We start from the raw sequence: 21,560 nt of genomic DNA, 5'->3' as shown, positions 1-21,560 counted from the left end.
TGAAAGAAAAGTCTCATTTTATTGCTTAATAGAGACAAAAAGTAGCGTAATTGAATGATTTTTAAAATAAAAGTTGAAATATATTTTTCTAGTAGGGCTGTTTCATTTGAACCTACAAAATTTTAATTAGAGATAGGTAATTAAAGTTATGCTCGGATTAGTGGTTAAAATGTAATTTTAAGTTATATCTTTTGTATTTAATTTATAAGTTTGTTGATAAGAAAAAACTGTATTGTAGCTTGAAAGATAGTCTTTATTTTACTGGTTTATGTCCATTTGATATTATTTTTAAGAAAAAATATTTTTAACCAAACCATTTATATATATATATATATATATATATATATATATACTTCTTCTAAAATACACTTCAAATGATTTTTGGATCTATTTCTAAAATTTCTCAGACTAGTATTTTTATCATAAAAACCTTTTAATCGCTTTTATTGAATAATTAAAAACATAAAAGCAGTTTTAATCATTTATAAACACTTTAAAAGTCATACAAAACACATCAATTACAGGTTTGTAAAATCAAGTTAACCTACCAACCAAATGTAACAACAAATACCTCTCGAAAACGAGACATGTTGCTCCATTATACTTGATTTTTTAAAAGAGAAAATTAGCCAAATGCTTCCTCTAAAAAGTGCTTCAAATGCTATGTGTTTGTGGGAAAGAATACCTTGTACACGTGGAGGACAGCCATTGGTGCCCCAAGGTGACCATGAGTCATGCCCCAGCTCGGACCGCCGAGATCACCACCACTAGCGTTGACAGATACTAAGTATGAGGGCCGAGGTGAACCTGGCCGAGGTCCGACCTACCGGGAAGCTCGGTGGGGGCCGATGTGAGCTACTGTCAGCGGCGTGATTATCAGGGTGTAACCGACGGTCCCGAGATTACCGGGTGTAACCGACGGTCCCGAGATTACCGGGTGTAACCGTCGCGAGATTAGCGGGACTACCACCCATAAGTAGAAGACTTCACTCCACGATCAGGTACGATGATTTCTGACCTCAAACTAAACTGGGAATCCGACCTATACTGACTTGATCGTCGGAGTGCTCACCTTTTTGTGCAGGTCCGCCCAAGTATTCTGATCGGTCCGGAGGCCGAGTTCGAGCTGCAATCTGAAACCACTTTTGATAATCCTCTGAAATGTTTTAAATCACCTTTTACCACATTTTAAGAATTTAAAACTTTAAAACTAATTCCAAACACGAATACGCACATTAATTATAGAGATAAAATCAATAGCGAAGTGTTGTGAGACGGTACGCATGTTTTTGTGTTGTTACGTTTTAATCCCCCATGTAAAATGAACAGTGAGAGACGGTTTGGAAAAAAAAGAAAAAAAAGAAAAAGAAGTACAAAAATACATACGAAGGCCAAGGGAGCGAGGGGGAGGGGTGGTTTTGGTTTTGACAAGACAAAACAGAGGGCGAGCATTCACCAAAATAATTTTCGCATGGGACAACGTTTATTAATTCTTTGGGGCCACCTCTCATTTAACCATCCAGGTGGCTCGCATCTCCCAATCATTGATCCCATTAATTATATTATTTATAAACCCACCCCCCCTCTAAATTTCACATAACGAATTTCTTCCTCCTCCTTCGACGGCGCCGTTTCGTCTTTCGAATGAGTAATTTTTCGGGCACGCATTGTAATAGCGGCTGCGACTCGGGCTGGACGGTGTATTTCCAGGATTCCGATGAGAGATTCCGGCCGAGTGTGGCGGATTACGGCGGAGGGGAGGAGGAGGGCGACTTGTCGATGGTTTCCGACGCCTCGTCCGGGCCGCGGAATGGGTTCGGAGACGGACCAGTGGGGTTCGAGGAGCATAATTTCCAGCCCGTGCCACGCCGGAACGGCGGCAAATCGGCGGCCAAGACTAAGAGAAGAGACGAAATTGGCCGCCGGAACCAACATTCTTCCCTTGACGACACTGCTACTTCCCCTGTTTTTGCCCTTTCCAAGGTCCCTTATTTTAATTTTTAATTCTCTAATTTTATTTTTACAACTTATGTTTTTCATTAAATAACACACTCACACATATGACAAATGTCGTTATTCTATTCCAATTCTTTTTTCTTTCACATTTTTTTTCAAATGAAAAGTTTGGTTAATTTAATAAACATTATAAATTACAATATCTCCGGATACTGTAGATTTTTAATATCTTGATCAATTAATTTCCAATGTTAGTTCATTGAATTTAGGCCTAAAATGAAAAATGTGCTAATAATTTTGATTTCTCAATCATTTATGTAAGTAGGTGTCGTTCTCAATAATTTATGAGTCGTCACTTTTTCTCTGTTTTGTATGCAGAGAGAGACGAATCCGTACACAAATGAGGATTTGGTAGAGAATGTAAAAGAATTCGCACATAGCCATTCTCGAAAACAACAAGGCAAGGTAAAAACTAAAAAGCATCTGAATTTCAATTTTTTTTTAAATATCTCCGAGAGGAAAATAAATAAAGCTAAAAATGGAAAATCTCCGTTGCAGAAACAGACAAGCTTTTTTCAGTCTTCCTCTGCCAAAAAATCGACCAGAAATGTCTCAGGTAGAAACTCAACCGCCGTCGCCGTCGCCGTCACTGCCGTCAGCGGCGGCGGCTCTGTTTTCTGGTGTTTAAGATTCCAGTTTCTGAGAGTGTTGTGTGCGCGTGCAGGTGACTTTCAGGAAGCAAAATGAGAACAGAAGAAGAAGTAAGTGATCGAATGATAGAGACACTAGGATGTTGTGGATTATTATTTCGTTGATTTTCTGCTGTTTTTTTTATTTTTTATTTTTATAAATGTTTTCTTTGTCTTTTCCTCAAATTTTTGTGGCTTTCTTGCTAATGTTCTTCGGGTAGAAATGGGAAGAGGAAGTCGATTGAAAATATTAATTATTTGGGAAGTTATTGTGTTCTTCTTCTTGTTTTTTTTTTCAAGAAGTGTAAACTGCAAAAATGCTTTGCACGTGCGAGCATTTGTCAATTCTATATTACTTTTTTTTTAAAAGGAAGGTACACATCTTTATAGTTGAGAGAGTTGTAAAATTTACTCTTGTGATAATTTTATTCGGTAATAATAAAATAATAAGGTTAAAATACTAGTTTAGTTTATGTACTTTCGGTTTTTGTTCATTTTGGTCTTTATACTTTCAAAATGTTCGTTTTGGTCTATGTACTATCAATGTTGTTCATTTTAGTCTATGTACTTTCAAAATGTTCGTTTTGGTCTCTGTACTTTAAAAAAATGACTATTTGGCTCCCTCGACTGTATTCTTAATCTCATTTTTTCTTTCAAAATTTCAACACCACACTAAAATAAATATTTTTTTTGAAATGTAAACATCACTTTATACTAAAGAATTTCCGTTAATCGTAAAATTTGTGTTAAAATTTTGCAAATAGGGACTAAAATGATCATTTTTTAAAAGTATAGAGATCGAAATGAACAATTTCAAAAGTATAAGAACTAAAATGAAACAAGGTTTAAAGTACATGAATCAAAATAAACATTTTCAAAGTACGAAAACTAAAATGAACCAAGACGACAGGGACTAAAATATTATTTTAACCAAATAATAACTAGAGATAATCATATCTGCACGTGTGTTAGAGTGTGGGAATACTATTTATCATTTGTATTTAACCTTCTATCGTGCAATGTCAAATAATAATAATAATAATAATAATAAATAAATAAATAATATATATATATATATATATATATATATATATATTTCTATCGTGTTATGTTGGTTTTTTCGCCAATGTTAATATAGAAATAACAAAAATATGTCAATACTTTTGCAACAAAAAAAGAAAAGGGTGCAATTTTCTAAAATGTAAAAAAAGAAAAGGTACTATTTTAGATTATTATTTTTAAAAATTAGGTTTATTTTCTCACAAATCTTATTGGTATGTTTTTAGTTTCTTAAAAAGACATTTAAATTCATAACCAAATTTAAAAAATAAAAAATTATTTTTAAAAACTACTTTTTCAGTTTTCAGAATTTAGTCTAATGTTTGAAGATATTTTTTTAAAAATAGATAGTAAAACAAATAATAATACACACTTCAAACTATAAATTATATTTATAAACTCAATTTTAAAATACAACAAATCAAAAACAAAATCACTATGAAACGATACTTAAAAAATTGCGGTGAAACTTTATAAGTACAATCCAATACAAAAATTTTGAATTTCACCCTTTTCAAATATAAGAAATTTGTACCTATATGGTCAAAGGTTAAAAAAATTTATTTTCTTACTCATGTACTATATTTGTCTTTGTCATATCAAGGAACGTAAAAAATATATAAAAGTAAGATCAACTAAGTCTACATTGATAGGAGAACTTTTGAACATAGTTAAAAATAAAATTATGCAAATGTATGTTTAAAGCATGCATTGATACAAAATATCATACTATTATTTTGAATATATGAAAATGTACTTTCGATATAGTTATATTAATTCTGCATTTCACTTTATTTAAGTTGTATATAGAGTGACATTTAACACAAGAATGAGCTTCTGACAAATTGGAAGGACATAACAACTTACTTATTTTCTACTTAGTCCCAAACATTAAGACCGATATAATTTAACTATAATAATGAGAAAATTGCTCTTTCGGTCTCAAGTTCTATAGGTTTGTTTGGTCCCTAGATTTTAAAATCATAAATTCGTAATCTTGAATTTTCAAAAATATATTTAAATAGTATTTCATCTAACATTTATGTTAAATCTCTAATAAAAAGATTACTGAACTGATGTGATAAATCTAAGTAGCAAAATCACCTCTAAGAGTCATCCTATGATACCAAATATTGCATCTTAAAAATATATCGTGAGTTTAAATAGCATCGTAGTGTTCTTCCATTTGATTGCATTACACTGTGACTTTTTTTTGGATAATACTATGACAGGGCTTAAGATCGCAGTGTTCATCTTCTGATTGCATTATACGATGATAATCACATTATGAATACCACAATCTTGACTTTGAGTATAACCATGATACAACTTAATATCACAATATTCATCTTCATATTACATATCGTAAGATGAATCCTTATCACAGTAATGGCCGTCTAATAACTCTATCCATCCAAGTATATTAAAACAACTCATTTCCAAAACTTTGTTAAGTTATTTGAATCAATTAATGTTTATAATGTGTTGAATTTTCGTTTATGCTAAAAAATGTTAAAAGATTAAAAAAACACAAGCGATTTTTACCAACCATTTTTTCGACTTAACAGATTTATTAGTGGATGAATCATTTAAACCTATTTTTTAAAACTTAGCGTAAAAAATGCACGATTTTAAATGTAGGTACCAAAATAACCTATGCTGAATACTCATGACTAAAATGGTGCTTTTCTCCGAAATAATTAAATTTCGAATAATAGAAGGGAAAAAAAAGGGAAAATTTTTGCAATGTAAGGTATGGACCGCAAAATACAGGAATTGGGCTAAAATTGCAGCAGTTATGGATTATTTTGGGCCAGCGGGAAATATGGAAGGCGCGTATTGATGGCATTCGTTACTTTATGTTTACGAAACCAACAATTTACTTGATTCATTTTTCTGTTCTTCGGATCTAAACTCTCTGGCTGCAAACAGAATTTGGAAGCTGTAGCCTGTAGGTGGGTGCAACTCCACTCTCGCTTTCAGTGAACCCAGCTATTGGGAAATGGAGGACGCGCACGCCAGATCTGTCACTGAGGTTCGCATTGCTCTTTGACTTTGCTTGCTTCTCTCACGCTTCCTTGCATGCGAGTTTCCATCAAACTCTACGATTCAGGTGTACAATACTGCTTCGGAGCAATGGAAGAAAGCTGGACGGTTTTATTCGAATTATGGAATAAGACCCATTTGATATTTTATTGACCTATGTCTATAAATCGCTTGTTGATTCCAATTTAGTGCTCTCTCCATTGGACAATTATATTGCAGTTCCTTCTTGACCTATGTAAACTGCTAGTGCATTTTTACATTCGTTATGTTGTAAACAGGTCTTGGATTTTTTTGGGGTTGACCCATCACGAGGTCTCACAGACGATCAGGTGCGGGGAATTCTATGGGTCCTGCTAGAATATTGGTTAATGCTCATTCAATTTAATAATTTAAGCTGCTGGGGATTCTGTGGTGGTTTAATTTTGTGCAAAAATTCATGAACTTTTTTATTATTTCAGGTTTTGCATCATGCTAAAATTTACGGTAAAAACTGTAAGTTTTCTGACTCTAGACCGTGAGTTTTTGTACTTCATAATTCGTTCCTCTTTCTATTTTTCACACCAAAGCAGTTTACTTATAAAACTGGGTTGATAGCTATCGAATATGCACGTTTTTTCGTACCACTGGTAGTTTACTTGGTGAATAGTGAAGACAAAATGTTTGCTGTATCGAGTATTGTTTTGTTTTGATGGACAGTTCTATCGGTGGAGTGAGGTAAAGAGAACTAAAATGAGTACTCTGCCACCTGACTGTTGTTAGTCTGAGTCCTGGAAACTTCTAGTGCCGTAAGGCGGTTTTTATCATTCTGCATAGTGCATTCTATTTATGAACGTGGGATTTCTCTATTCAAATTTAATCTTGAAGAAGATAAGAAAATTGTCTTCTCTTGAGGCGTATAGATTTAGTCTGATTTATAGTGATCTTTGACTGTCCAGCAATGGAATCCAGATGAAGGTTCTGTTTGTTTTACGCGTCCTAAGTTTGAAGATTATATCACGTGGAAAACTATCCAAACAGGTTTTTAATGACATGCAATTGCTTTTTTAAAAATAAAAATTTCGTGTATATGCATGTGAGGTTGCATCCCCTTGAAAAAAAAAAGGTTGGATATTTAATGTGATGATAATCTATTGGTGTTCTCTTGCTTGGTTTACTTTCAATTATCCGCTTATTTATCATTATCTATTAAGTGTGAAGTAACACATTACAATCTATTTATGCTTTCTCTAATGTTTTTTCTCTTGAATTGCATGATACATCATCGTTTCCAGTGCTACCTGAGGAGAAAAGTAAGTATTGGACTTATTTGCCCCTTTATCTACACACTTTTACTTTGCATTTCTTTCACCTTTTGTCTGAAATGATATTTATTTGTCATTATTTTGAGGAAATTTAAGCAATGTTTTCTTTTTCTTTTTTTTTTTTCTAACAGAGGTATCTCTCGAGTGTACAGCGCAGTGTTTTTAAGGCATATTCAGGCATCAAGGGGTGATGCGAGGCATATGCCCCTCGCCTGAGTTGTAGCCTTAGGCGAGCACCTTCACTAAGGAGCTCGCCATTTGCGCATTTTAGTTGCCATGAACATATGTCATGGTTACCTAGGCACTCAGTCTTAAGAAGAAGAATAGAAGAAGAGTACAATGTATTAAAGACCTTGAGCAAATCCCACCTCATGACCTCGCAACTACCCTAGAAGAAAGTAAAAGTGAAACCATCAGGACTAGACACCCCTAGCCCCTCAATACCAAGCACCAATCTCTTGATTTTCTACGGTATTAGAGGACTTCCCATCAATGAGGATGAAAAGAACGAGTAGGAAGGTGTATAAGGACTTGGATCAATCAAAATCATCAATGAGGGCTGTGCATAAAGATGAGGAGGAACCACCTTTCTCTCAATGTCATCTCTTGAAAAAATTTCTCCATTCTTGGTAACATGGGAGTTAATCAAGTTTTTGTACCTCCTAAAATTAGCTATTATAAAGAGGAAGTGTGTAGTCTCCCTCTTTTATTTGTTTTATAATGTTGATTTCTATCTCCAGCTAGTTTTCTCCTTTGGTGATTGAATGTCTTCCCCTGAATGGAAAGAGTTCAATGGCTTCATGTTATTCTTCCATTCCAGTCTTGTTGTTATAGCTGGATAGATGTTTGGGTTTTGATCTTTTTGTTTATTATCGGTACCCTTTGGGGACTGTTTTTATCATACATACACTCCAAATTTGAGTTATTTGTACTTTGATGTTTACTTTTCTCAATTCTAATGAAAAGTTCTTTTTTTTTGAGGAAAAAATGGAGAAAGAAGAAAGAAAAAATCACCCTAAAGCCTAATCCACCTTTCTCTTGAAACTTCACTAATGACTTTTTTCTTCCATGCATCTAGGACCGCCATCCCTATTGACGTTTCCTCCTTTTTAATATAATGAAGATGATAGAATCCTATTCTCTCAAGATAGAGATGTACCTCTTTATGAATTTAAAGCCTACCATCTACCCTACTAGACCACCAAAGAGAAACCTTTTGTAAGAAGGGTGTTGTAGCCCCATATTTTTGAATGAAAGGACAGAGGCTCCCCCTAGCAACCTTGATAGTTGAGAACATTGGTGGTTAATTGTGTATAGAACGGAGAAACCCATGTAATTTGGTAATGGAAGAAATTATGAAGAAATTTGACATCGTTAGTACTTCAGCAATTTTATTTCTCTTCTAATGTGTGCTTATTATGAAAAGTAAGTTTTCTTCCTTGTATGCAGAAGTTTAATTGTTTGTCATGAATTCAGGGGCCCCATTTTGGAAATTGGTTTTGAAGCAGTTTGATGATTTACTAGTAAAGATATTAATTGTTGCAGCAGTTGTTTCTTTCCTTCTGGCTCTGATAAATGGAGAGACAGGCGTTACAGCATTTTTGGAGCCTTCAGTAAGATATAATTCCTCGCTTCTCTTATTTATTCTTGTCTGTCATATTAATAGTTGGTTTTATGTTTTAATTTTTGAGCTATAAGTTTCCAACCATCATGGGATGACCCAAGTGGTCAATGAGGGTCAATGTAAATAGCAAAAGACTTAGAGGGAATGAGTTCAAACCATGGTGGCCACCTATCTAGGATTTAATATCCGACGAGTTTCCTTGTCAACCAAATGTAGTAGGGTCAAGCAGTTGGCTCGTGAATAGTCGAGGCCTGCGTAAGCTGGTCCGGACACACGGATATCAAAAGAAAAAAAAAAGCTTATAAGTTTCCATATTTCTTATGCACATTGTTTAGTTCTTTATGTGCACTCTCCTTCTTTTGTCTCTCTTTTTTCATCCTTCGTGTGCATGGATATGAAACTAAAACCTTTCATTAAAGAGAGGGAACATATACAAATGAGGGAAGGAAGATTAGAAATTTTCCCTACCAAGGGTCAAAGAAGATTACAGAACACTCTTTAGTTAGCATTGATTTTGAGGGGCCATTTGTAAACGAGAGGCTCCATGAGCAGGCTACAAAACATATGTGCTCCAAAAAATCAAAGATATTATCTGCCCTTCAAAAAGTTCTATTGTTACTTTTTGACAGGAGTGAGTTAACTGCAATCCACCATAAAACTAGGTGTTTATCTTTGTCCTTATGAAGATGGCTGCATCACCATTGAACTCTGATAAGAGCCATCAGCGGCTGTAGAAAAACTTGATTTAAGTCCTCACTGCTATTTTTGTAGAGCAGCCGCCTAGGAGAAAGATAAATTTCCAAGTTTTTTCTAGTTATCTTAATCCAGTCGCAAGTATTAATGCATTATGAAGTAATAATCCATTATGATGATTTGAATTTCTTACGACTTTTAACACTTTTAAGCCAACTCAGTGGGGCATGCTAAATGAGGAATTTATCTTATTTTATCAATAAACTTTTTCCATGTTAGACATCTAGATTCTAACCTAAGGGTTCTAAGATATTGTAATGTTCAATAACTTGTAAGCTATAATGTTCTAATATGTTAGCATGCTGTTTTGAGATTTTTATCCTCATGAAGATAAAGACATTGAAGAGAAAAGTTTCAAAATTTTCAGCAAGCTTTACCATAAACAGTGAGGTAAAATTTGTTTGAGGGTTGGTTAAAAATTGGCAACCCATTCAATTGGGGCTTGTAGTTGCGTTGAGAGAGACCATTTTAAGACAACAAAATTGTGCTAGCGTTGAAGTATTTAGGGAGGGGGTTCTAAGGCTCTGGGGCTGCATGGTTTCACTGAGGAATTTCTAAAAGAATTTGGGAATATTTTAAAAAATAACATATTGGAGGTATTGCATGAATTGAAGGGAGACAAATAATTTATCCTATACTCGTTGCCAGTGTGGTTGCAGAGGATTATAGAAATTTGAAACAAATTGATAGCTAATTAAATCTGCCTAAGCTTGTGATATGGTTGATTGGAGAAGTCTTGTTAATGATGTTGGAAAGGAAAGGCTTTGGAATAAGATGGATAAGGTGGATAAAGGATGCATTTATGGAGGGAGATTTTTAGCTTTTCATAATTGAAGGCTAAGAGGGCGTATAAGGGCTACTAGGGGCTACTAGGGGCTCAAGAGAAGGAGATCCACTTCTTTTCTATTTGTCTTGGTTGGCAATACGTTGAGTATGTTGATTGAACATGTTATTCATGGGACTTCTTGAAGGTTTTTTCCCTGGGAAAAACAAGGAGCATACATTTTTTTTTTTTTATAAGAGACAAAAGAGGTATATTAGAGAAAACACCCAAAAAACAGGGCTAAACAACCTAAAAGCGGAGGGTGGAGATAACCCTCCCCAAAGGACTATACAACCACAGCTTTCCAATCTTGCATAATAAGAAAAAAAGACTGTAATTACAAAAAGCCTTTTTGTGTGTGGAAGCCCACCAAGAAGCCGTATGCTTGATATTCACAAAAAAAATAATCTATCAAGATAACTTTATCCTAAAAAATTCGACTATTCCTTTTTTTCCAAAGAAGCCAAGGACCGCCCTAGCAGCACAATTCCACATGATAAAAGCTTTTCCTTTGAGAGCTTTTCCACCGAAACCTTCTGAAATAAAATCTTCAATATGCTGAGGGAGACAAAAGGATAAGTCTAATAGAGAAGCCACATAATTCTAAGCTGTGGAAGCATAAGTACAGTGCATAAAGAGATGGTCCACATTCCCTGAGTTCCTCAAGCATAAGCTGCACCAAGTGGGGGAGTTTCTTCTGAATATACTTAATATATTCAATTTGTGCAGATGAGCTTCATGATTTATTTTGGAAGAAAGGTTGCTCCTTGTGGTTGGTTCTCTTTTTTTTTTTTTTTTTTGGTTTTTGGTTAAGAGAGTTTGAAGGTTTCTTTCATGGGCAAAGCAGTGTGTAGATTTAGTGCTTTCTTCTTGCTTTTTGCAGGGTAAAGATTTGTTGGTTTCTTCAATTCATTTCACTTCTTTCTCTCGGGATGTTTTCAAGTTCTTGGTTATTTGTATGGCTCCAGTTTGTGGATAGTTTTGGTAGCCCATTTCCTCATATGGAAATGCTTTTGTAAGGGATTATCTGAAATTGTTATCTTCTAGAAGCTTTTTAGTCAGATGGTTTGAGTCCTTTGAAGGACAAGTTTTTATGCATCAATGGCATCATAGTTATCTTCTTTGCAAATTTTGACTCTGCTAGACTTTCTGGTGTTGTTAAAGTTAAAGTGGTTTTGCCAAGAGAGGGTTTTCTATGTTGGTTGCTTGAAGGCCTGTTATGATGGTTTACTGCTATAGCTCCTTGGGAGGTTTTTGCTTTGGCTGTTTCCAATGCTGATTTTATGTTGGTTATTTTTGTTTCTTCCTGGTCGGGGTCTTTATTTGTGGCTGTTTATTGGATATTTTTTGAAACTTCGTTGGGATTACTGTTCATTCTCGTTGTTTTATTTTTATTATTATTATTATAATTTTTTTCATTGTCCTTTGTGCGCTTGGTACTTTACTTCTATGCAATGATGACAGAGAAGTGTTGGACAATTTCTTCTATGTACTTCAGATTTTTGAGACTTTGATAGGCCTAAATATAAATTGCAAAAAAACTCTGATTGTTTTTTTTTTATTTGGGGGGGGGGGGGGGGGGGGGCGTTGAAGAAAATGGAGGTCAATTAAAGTAATAAGGTGTAAAATATGAAGGGAATCCTTCCAATTGATTAACGGCAAAATGCCCTCCAATTAGCACATATATCACTAAAAGAATAATTACAAAAAAAACATTGTTTAGCTTGAACCGAAGCAGCAGGGTATCTAATGAGGTTAAAAAGATCAACGTAGTCCCTTTCTTTTTCATTTAAGAGTCTATTGTTCTTTCCATCCATGTAGTTTAGAGGAAGCTAATGGGTGCATAGCTTGCCCACCTTTTGGAAGCTGAAGTAATGGTAAGTTCGGCGAGAAAGTTGAGGATTTTTTTAACGTGATGGTAATAAGCTTAACCCATCTAGTCAACTAAAGGGTGGAGTCTTGGAGGCTTGCCTATCGATTGTGGTAGATTGGAAATTGGCAACTTGAAGAAGAACAATAATAAAGCATATGGAAAAATAGGTGTGTTCTTCAGTGAATAAAATCAAATTTGATGTAGAATGGTCTCTAGAATTTATGGAAGAAAGGAAGATGAGAGGTATACTTATGGTAATAAAGGGGAAAGCAACTGTAATCCTTGGAGGAATATTGTACAGAGAGGCGTGTGTTGATTCACTCACAAATCAAATTAGGAGATGTTAAGATGATGAAATTTTGGGAGGATGTTTGGTTGGTCTCTTAACCTTTGATGGTAATATTTTATGTCTTTCTATTGTGGCGGAACAAAAAGTGATGATTGTTTTTTAATTTTGGATCAGCACTCCATGTGCTTAACAACAGATCTTCCCTTGGAAATTTTGAAAGGCAAGTACCTTAAAGAGGTTAAAGTATTTTCATGGATGGCCTGTCTTCGTGGCCCTAACACAGTTGATAGATTATTTTCTATATGCCCCACCATGGCTTTATATCCATCTTGGTGTTCTCCTTGCTTGAGAGAGCTGGAAGGAATGGACCTCACTTTCCTTTGTTCCTTTAGCAAGATATGGGACTGTCTACTACAAATTATTTTATTTACCTTGAGTTCATCACTCATCTTTAGATGGAAACCTGGTGCCATTTTTTTGCAGCCATCCTTTTAAGTGGAACTCAGAGATATCGTGCTGGGGCATTTGGTTGAAAGACACAACAGAATGTTCAATGAAAAAGCTACTGTTTTGATTGAATAGGAAGAAATCAAGGCTTCTTCTTAGGTTTCCATTGATAGAGAAATTATAGATTATGCTCCCTTTGTAATTAACACAAATTGGGAGGGGGGAATTTTGTAAGATATATTGGGGAGTCATCTTTTGTTTGTATTACTTAGTGTTTTGGATGTTGGTATTACTATGTAATTTCTTGCTTATCAATATTTTATTTTCAATTTAGAAAAGAAATATACTGATCTATGTGTCAAGTAAAGGAATGGAGCATTTGTTTATTTATTTTTCCTTTCTGTCCAGGTAATATTACTAATATTGGCTGCAAATGCAGCAGTAGGAGTGATTACGGAAACAAATGCTGAAAAGGCTCTTGAGGTTAGTTCTAAAACATTTGAATGTCATCTTGAGTTTGAAGTCCAAATCATGAGATCTATTTCTATTTTTGGCTTCATGATAAGGACAACTTGATCAATTTAATAGTGTAGTTTTCTATTTCAGCTTCATGATGAGGATAACTTGATAGCGTAGTTCTTATAATCCCTTTTAATGAGGGGACACTATGTTCCCTTTTCTTTTTGTCCTTGTGGCAGATACCCTTAGTGGATTATTTGACTCTACAGATGGGCTTATTGAAGGTTTCTAGGTTGAGCAAAGATAACATTCCTCTAATCTACCTTCAAAGTTGAGAAAGAGGGATAGGCCTAGGAAGGTTTACATGGATGGGAAGATTGGTGGATTATAGAGTTAGGGACCGGTCGGATTTGTGGATGATATTTTTCTTTTGGTCAAAGGTTAGAGAAAGTGGAGAACTTTTTTGACCTACTTTGAGATCTCTTATGTACTATTCTAAGTCTTTCTAACTATGTGGTGGTCGGTATCAATGTTCCTGCGACAGTATTCTTAAAGATCATTGTCGAAGCTTGGAGATGTAAAATGGGATATTGTCTTTTAAGAGCATTTGGGCCTTAAGGAGATAAAACAAAGAGCATAATATTTGAAAACCTACTTGAAAACATTACGAAAAGGCTGGACTCTGGTGTTTTATGCTATGTGCAAAAGATGAGACCATTCTAACAGAGATTGCATTCAAAGGATGAATTAGATGCTGTAGAATAAAAATTATTAGACCCATTAGTTGGTGAGCAACTTGTGTAAGATTGTTGATGAGACTCTCCTACGGATGTTGTGCTTCACCATTTCTCTAATTAAGACACCTTTGTGGCAGGAAAAGAAATCTTCAATGAGTTCCTTGTGGTGATGAGACCATTAAGGACTAGGGTTTGTCATCAATAGGGACTTTGGGTTAGGAATTCTCTAAGACTCACTAACTTCTCTATTTTATTCAATGGGAGAACCAATGGGGAACATTTTTCTATGGAACGGTAACAGGTGAATACAAACGACTTTTTAGATTGTGTAGTATTGGTTGAAAATAGGGATAAGTTCATTGGCTTTTTGAGTTTTGATAGAGGGCCAGGTTTGGAGTCTGTTTTATTAGGCTTGGTCTAAGGTAAATGTTTAACTAGTGTTTTATTAATCTTGGCCTTAAAAGAAGACTGGGCTTTCGTGGCTTTTGCAGAATTTGTTATGTTCATCTGCAATTGATTAGTATTAGATTAGAGTTGTAATTTTCATATTTGAGGGGGTGTTCCGTGGAAGGGGATTTTTGGAAGAGAGGGCAATGATTTAGAGGATATTGTTTGAAACTGCTATTGGGTTTTGTGTTTGAATCATGGAAGAGGCTTGAGCCTGTATAAGGGTGATTTATTTGCAAGGCTTTAAACGGGTAGTTTAGAGAGTGCAACTGCACTCTTAGTGCTAGTGTTGGGTGAAGGTATAATCAGATAATATTGCTCTCTTCTTCTTCTATCAATGTAGCTTTTAGGATATTTGATGGACATCTCCCCAATTTAGCCTTATGTGTTTACACTTTTATCTTTACCACTGTTTGTGCATGCAGATTCCTAGCTTTCTGAGCTTATTAGCAAGTAATGGGGATGTCCCCTGAATGTGACCTAAGCTCATTGGGCTTTTTATCATATTGTACCATTTCTGCAGGAACTACGGGCATACCAGGCAGATGTTGCTACCGTGATGAGAAATGGTATATTGTTTCTTTCCAGTTTCCTCATGCTTTTGAGTCCTAATGTTTGTTTAATGTAAAGAAGGAAATTGTTCTAATAACAGCCAATTGTAGAGTTATTTTTGTAACCTCCTCCTTCTTCTCTCTCTCTCTCTCTCTCTCTCTCTTTGTTTTTTGTTTGTTTTGCTTTGTTTGAAAAGGAAACAAAACTTCTCATTGTTTTTGTATATTTCATTTATCAATGATATTCTTTTCCCACTAAAACAATTGTACCAATTAGCTTAACTTACTTTTGGAGTCAAGTTATTTATAAAATTATGTTGCAATTTTCCCTAATTTTAACTTTAGTTTGTTGTGGAAATTTTTTTTCTCTAATTTTAACTTGATGTGTTTGGCCTAATTAAAGATTAAAAGGTGATTTTCTCTCTTAAAAAGCATGAATAGCATTTCAATAGCTAGTTGATGGAGGAATTACAAGGATTAGACGATGGAGGATTTAGCATTTCAATAGCATTTGGTAAGCAAGAAATTACAAGAATTTGAAAAACTGCCTTTGGATTATGGAGGATGTCTCATTTTCTCGTCCCTTTTGTATTCTTTCATCTTTCATAGTTTCATGAGAACCATTTATTATTTAATGTTTTTCTTGTATGAATTAATTATTTACTAGATCCTACTCTTTTCCAGTTGCTCTATCTTTTATGAATGCATGGGGGTAATCAGTTTATTTGTTGGGAGATTTGATTTTTGATATCTATTTTCTTTCAAGTTTTTTTGAATGCTTTAAGGTAGTAGACTTATTGTTTGAATGTTTGCATACTTTATTTTTACACCTTTCATAATGTTACTGAATGTTAGTTCTATCAAAAGGGGGAGAAAATAAATGCTAGAGGTCTGTCCTGTTTCAATCATGTTATATATCATTCTTTCTGAACAGTCATTCCTCACAAAGTATCTTTTGCAGGTTGCTTTTCAATACTTCCGGCTACTGAGCTTGTTCCTGGCGACATAGTAGAAGTTGTTGGTAAGTTTGGAAATTTTGAGTGCAAAAGAATTATTTGCTATGAAATGTTAAAAAAAAAGAATTATTTGCCATGAAGAAATATGCTGAATGTCGGTGTTGAAGGAATTTATCTTTATTCTTATGGTGGAATAGTGGGTTGCAAAATTCCAGCTGATATGAGAATGATTGAGATGCTAAGTAATCAGATACGCGTTGATCAAGCAATTCTCACAGGTATTTTTTATGTACGAAATATCATGTCTCTAGTCCCAAATCACCAGTTAATTTAACCTGAAATTTCTTGTTATTATAGAAAATGGACCATTAAACTGTTAGTATAATAACAATTTGTTAGAACCCAAACAAGAAATACTAGAACTACCAAGTAATTTGAGGTACTTGGACCCTCCCCTCCTCTCTTGAGTATTCTTACTCAAGCCTAAACCATACTCACTCCATTGGATACCTTCATCCTTGCACCTCCATTCTATTTATAACAACACTCCCTAACAACTTTCCTATCTAATTACTAAGGTATCCTCGATACTCTAATAATATCCCTTTATTACCCTAAGGGTGATTCCTATCACAATTGACATCCTCACATCAATTACAAATTTAAATTCTTATATAGTCAGTTTTTAATATTGAGTAACTGGAAGGACTTAATTAAAAAAAATTTCAATACATAAATTAAAACTTTAAATATTAAGGACTAAATTATGTATTTGGCCCGAGGCTTATGTTTCATGTCACCTTGTGGCTTATGTCTCTCTTCCTAGGGAGAATGACTCAATTATTCGGATTCTTTTGATGCACTAGAGAGAATTATTTGTTTCACTTTTACAATGATTATTTTCCAGTTGATCAGTTCAAGGCTTCATGTTAACTTGTCATATTTCTGAGTTATGATTAGATTTGGAATTGTTAGTCTTCTTTGAAGGTGTGGCTGTATATGCTGTTGCTAAATTGCCTTGATGATCCGGCCAACTAGAACTATGTTTCCAGTAATATTTTCCCTTTGTATCTGTCCTTCATATATGATATGAAATTTCGTGGTTTCCTATACTAGTGCATATTTATTATGTTTCGTAAATGATGTGAACTTAGAACCAGAGTTGTATTGTGATTAAAATTCATATTTTAAATTATCTTGCTTAATGGCCGTTTATAGAGGTGAAATCTATGTTTTACTTTGCACCAATACATTCTCTTTGCAGCCGTTTTGTTTGTTTATTTTTTCATTGTCTCTCCATTTCTGATTGGTCCCTATTTTCTTAAAATTAGAGAAACATAATCCATGATATGTCGTATGTGACTTATAATGATAGGTGAGAGCTGCTCTGTTGAAAAAGAGCTCGAGTCCACAAGAGCAATAAATGCTGTATATCAAGACAAGACAAATATTCTTTTCTCTGTAAGAACTTGATTGTATAAATCTGAAATAGGTAGAATCATTGGAGATGAGACATGTTTTATTTCTTTCTGGTATAAAGTTTTTTATTTTCTATTTTTGAAACAAAAAACACTTCTTATTGATATATTAAAAATTTACAACAAAAAATCTAAACAATACTCCCTCGAGGAGCTTTAAAAAAACATTCCAACTAGTATTAATTACATTGGTTGGAGTATAATTGCTAAAAGTCCTAGATAAAGCATGCCAAGAAGAAGCCTGATATTGAGCAAGATTCACCCTTTCCTCCCAATCAAAATGTACTTTCCTTCAAAAAATCCTTTGGGTCATCTGTTAGCTGAGTTCCCTAGTGATGTTCTTTCATAGCATTGATCCACAAAGTGTTAGCTCTAACTTCAAGTCTATGACCAAAAAGCAGTTGTATACAAGCCTTTAGAATATTTGCCGAAGACCCATGAGCAACCAACACAGAGAAGAAGGCCTTCCAACATTTCCTGCTGTATGAATAATGGAAGGATAGATGTGACTTGTCCTCCCTTGCCTTCACTACATAAAACACAACAGCTAGGGCTTAGATAAAAATTGGGGAAAATATTTTGTAGTTTATCGTGAAATTACCACCCAAATGTAGAACCCACATGAAAACATTCACCTTCTCCAGGCTTTTCATTTTGCAAAAGGCATTCCTAAGGTTTTTTGGTATCAGAGAAGTTTAAGTTCCCTAACCAAAGACTTGACTGAGAAAGAACCCGAAGGATCGGGCTTCCTGGCTCTATGTCTTCCCTCCTATCAAGAGCTAATCCATCAATCTTCTCTAAAAGAGCTCTTGCCTCCGTTTCCCATTTAGTAAGTTTCTACTTTTTAAAACTTTCAAGAGTTAGTTTCTTTTTCCCAAGCATAAAAAATGGAGAGAATTTTCAGTTTATCAATGTAAAAAATTGAGGGAAATTCGGGGAAAGAGGTTAGTTACCAAATAGGCAAATACCAATTTAGATGTCTTCCTACCCTTACCAAGACAAGACTGATGATTGAAAAATACTGAATATGGCACTAAACTTCGAAATGTTCCACTGCTTGCTCATTTCTTTATTAATATGTGAATTTTTTTTTATCCTCTTGACATTTCTTTGATAGTATTATAATATTAATCTTCAAATTGATTATTTTTTTTTGAACAAGAAACGAACTTTTCATTGATAGATGAAAAGGAACATAAAATGTTCAAAGATACAAACTCCCAAGGGAGTGAAAAAAAATAAAATAAAAAGATACAAAAAATAAAAATATTAATCTTCAAATTGATTATAATGGGCAGTTATTTAGATTTATTTTAACCAGAAGAGAAAAACTTCAATACAATAAATAATTTGAAAATTGTTTTATATGTTCTTTCCGAGTCGACTATTTTGAAATATTATTAAATTTTAATCTTTGAACATTGTATGTTTTTTTTTTTTAATTTATCAATGAAAATCTCTGTTTCTTGTTAAAAAAAAAAGAAAGAAATATTATTAAATTTTATTGAGCATTTCATTAAATTTTCTCAACATGTCATTTTTTGTGTGGAGCTCTGTTCTTGTATATGTTTGTTGATATCAGCATTTTTATCCTTTACTAGGATTTATAAGTTCTCTGTCCTTTTATCACTATCAGGGCACAGTGGTGGTTGCTGGCAGGGCTCGGGCTATTGTGGTAGGAGTTGGTGCAAATACTGCCATGGGAAATATACGAGATTCTATTTTGCAAACAGATGATGTAAGTGCCATTTTTTCTCTTTAGTTCCTTCTTTCCATTTATTGATTCCTTTAAATAAGGTTTGTTCTTGTTACCGGAGGAAAAGTTACAAAACATGAGGGTTCCAAGTGTCTAATCCATCGAAAGGACAATGAAGTTAAAAGTAGCATTTGATATAATTGTTGCCTTTCTTCGATCAGAATGGACATCTCATGAGTGGAAACAAAGCATGTAGGTTACGAACGTGAGCATTCTCCTAACCACCCATAATTTTTTTCCCTTCATTCCTAGTTTTAGTTTTAAGCAAGGAGTAAGGTGTCCAAGAGGTAAAGTTGTATGGGCATGATTATTCCTCCTCACCAGTCACCACCCTTGAAACAATTTATTCTTTTTCTTTTAGAAATGCTTATAGATAAAGAAGCTCATTAAGAAATATCGAAGGACGTAGTCTTCAAACAGAATCAATTTGATATCATCAATTTTGTATTTGCTTCGTTCGTTTGTTGATTGCATGCCATTGGAAATCCAGGTGAAGGAAGTCTTCACAATAATTTACCAATAATTCACCTCCTATTTGCTCGGATTTAGCCACTATTGCTTCATTAAATGGTTACCTCCTCCCTTAAATAGAAAAAGATGTTATGTGGGCATTTGATCACCGTAGTTACTAAACCCTCCTTAGGTAGAATAGAGTGCTAATGTTTCTTCTGTCACCCACACTAACCTCTTCTATCTCCTGTTACTCAAGCCTCTAAAGAAGACAAATATATCTAATTTCTGTAGTATTTCTTGGTATGACCAATGTACTACAATGTAGTTGGTAGTTTACTATAGCTGGCTAATTGATAAAGCAGTCAGAGCCTTCGGTTGTTAGTTTTAGCTGGCTATTAATTGTCAATAATAGATACTATTGGAGTTCTTATCCACATTCTCAGACCCTATAGTCACAGTTAAGTGTCTGATATGTTTGTGAGGTAGTTTTTGCCTTCAATTGAATAAACTACATTCTACCTGATGCAATCTAAAGGCTCCTCATTCATGGAACGAGAAAACGAGGATGCTAATCTGTTGGAGCTATCAAGCCCTACCATTGAATTGGTATTCAAATTAATGTTCAGTCTTGAAATCATTCCAAAAATGTTTCTAATCTTGAAAAGATAAGTTAATGTTTATCCCTTTCTTAAAATAGAATTATGCTATTTGAAGTTGAAGGTGTGAGAAATGCACCCTATTCTTTCTAAATCTTCAAACCTTTCTGCCTAATTTGGGTCTTTTCATCTATGTATCAAGCAACTCGATGCAAAAGTGAATAGAAAAGGGAGTATTCGTTATTCTATGCAACTGCTCATATTTGACTTGCCTCTTGGTCTTCCATTCAACACACGATGGAGGATTAAATCTGTAATTTCCCTGACATTTATAATAATCCCCTCCTGCAAGGTCTCTCCTACACATTTCTTTTCGAACATCAACTTAAAACTCCTTTAGGCTGATTGGTATTCAACACTCAACGGGCTATAACATACTCCTCCTCTTTCCTTTTTCTATCACCTTCTTACGCGAACTTCTTTACCTCAAAAACTGTTCAAATTTATTTGGATCTGGTTGTGTTTTTTGACTCGTCACTGTAGATTCACTATGAATTTTTCTAGCTACCATCCAAGGCACTTTTTGTCTTTCTGATGTCAGCATACATCTTTCAATTATTTCTCTTTCTTGTTAATTTGATCTCTGATGGACAGAAATTTAGCTATGTGGAACCGTGCAGCTATATATACTTTTGACTTCTCTTGCCTCTTGTGATGTAATTTTACACTACTTGCATTTGAAATGACATTGTACCTCTCTATTTTTCTCCACCCTGCAACTAAGCTCATAAATATGTTCGTGCACGATGTTTACTGTTTTAATTTAATTATTTCAAATCTAATTTCAATTGCAGGAGGCGACACCATTGAAAAAGAAGCTAGATGAATTTGGTACTTTTTTGGCAAAGGTGATGCAAAATTCATATTAGGTCCTTGATCTTCTTCTTTATCCTTAGTTGAGTTCTTAGGATTTATTAATTTCATTATTTAGTGATTTGGAATTTTGGATATCTGGATTTTTCATTCGGAGAATTAAATGTGGATATGCGGGATTGACTTCTTGGGGTGAGAACGGTAAAAATTAAAAAAATAAATGTTTTTAGTTGAAGCTGGGTCTAGGTTTGGCTTTAATTCATAAGAGTAAGATATTGCTCTTGTCTCTCATAATATTTACCCTGATCCACATTAGGCTTCTCCCAAAAGCCAGGCTTTTTATTTTTAATTTAGGTGATTGGTTCATCATCTGCAGATTAAATCATTGAAAAAT

General features: G+C 34.3%; 2 protein-coding genes across 6 annotated transcripts in view; both read left to right on the top strand.

The window, feature by feature from the left end:
- Nucleotides 1-1,588: 1,588 nt before the first annotated feature.
- Nucleotides 1,589-3,122, top strand: LOC111005036 (uncharacterized). 3 transcript variants are annotated; one of them, XM_022276385.2, is made up of 4 exons: nucleotides 1,589-1,983; nucleotides 2,335-2,416; nucleotides 2,515-2,572; nucleotides 2,681-3,122. In XM_022276385.2, the coding sequence occupies exons 1-4, from the start codon at nucleotides 1,645-1,647 to the stop codon at nucleotides 2,682-2,684; spliced, it is 483 nt and encodes a 160-aa protein (XP_022132077.2). In that variant the 5' UTR covers nucleotides 1,589-1,644; the 3' UTR covers nucleotides 2,685-3,122. The 3 variants fall into 3 exon arrangements, with proteins under 3 accessions (XP_022132077.2, XP_022132076.2, XP_022132075.2); XM_022276384.2 differs by having other exon boundaries at nucleotides 2,335-2,421; nucleotides 2,521-2,572; XM_022276383.2 differs by having other exon boundaries at nucleotides 1,591-1,983; nucleotides 2,335-2,421.
- Nucleotides 3,123-5,581: 2,459 nt separating this feature from the next.
- The window catches only part of ECA3 (endoplasmic reticulum-type calcium-transporting ATPase 3), a 33,337-nt gene continuing 17,358 nt past the window's right edge, over nucleotides 5,582-21,560 (top strand). For 2 of the 3 annotated variants that reach the window (XR_015793285.1, XM_088128327.1), the window contains exons 1-12: nucleotides 5,582-5,739; nucleotides 6,029-6,079; nucleotides 6,209-6,242; nucleotides 7,022-7,039; nucleotides 8,528-8,664; nucleotides 13,269-13,343; nucleotides 15,027-15,072; nucleotides 16,016-16,075; nucleotides 16,208-16,288; nucleotides 17,386-17,471; nucleotides 19,125-19,226; nucleotides 21,148-21,201. Coding sequence is in view for 2 of the 3 variants with exons in the window: in XM_088128327.1 (XP_087984453.1) it covers nucleotides 5,707-5,739; nucleotides 6,029-6,079; nucleotides 6,209-6,242; nucleotides 7,022-7,039; nucleotides 8,528-8,664; nucleotides 13,269-13,343; nucleotides 15,027-15,072; nucleotides 16,016-16,075; nucleotides 16,208-16,288; nucleotides 17,386-17,471; nucleotides 19,125-19,226; nucleotides 21,148-21,201 (777 nt within the window). In the remaining variant the exon portion in view is untranslated. Of the gene's footprint in view, nucleotides 5,740-6,028; nucleotides 6,115-6,208; nucleotides 6,243-7,021; nucleotides 7,040-8,527; nucleotides 8,665-13,268; nucleotides 13,344-15,026; nucleotides 15,073-16,015; nucleotides 16,076-16,207; nucleotides 16,289-17,385; nucleotides 17,472-19,124; nucleotides 19,227-21,147; nucleotides 21,202-21,560 lie in introns of those variants that run through there. The other variant, XM_088128328.1, reaches the window with a different exon arrangement.

This window comes from Momordica charantia (genome assembly GCF_013281855.1).
Source record: "Momordica charantia cultivar OHB3-1 chromosome 8 unlocalized genomic scaffold, Mcharantia_2.0 BLBB01000008.1, whole genome shotgun sequence".
In the NCBI taxonomy this organism is placed as follows: domain Eukaryota; kingdom Viridiplantae; phylum Streptophyta; class Magnoliopsida; order Cucurbitales; family Cucurbitaceae; genus Momordica; species Momordica charantia.
Note: the sequence above shows the minus strand (reverse complement) of the source record. Positions and strands in the feature narration are given on the sequence as shown.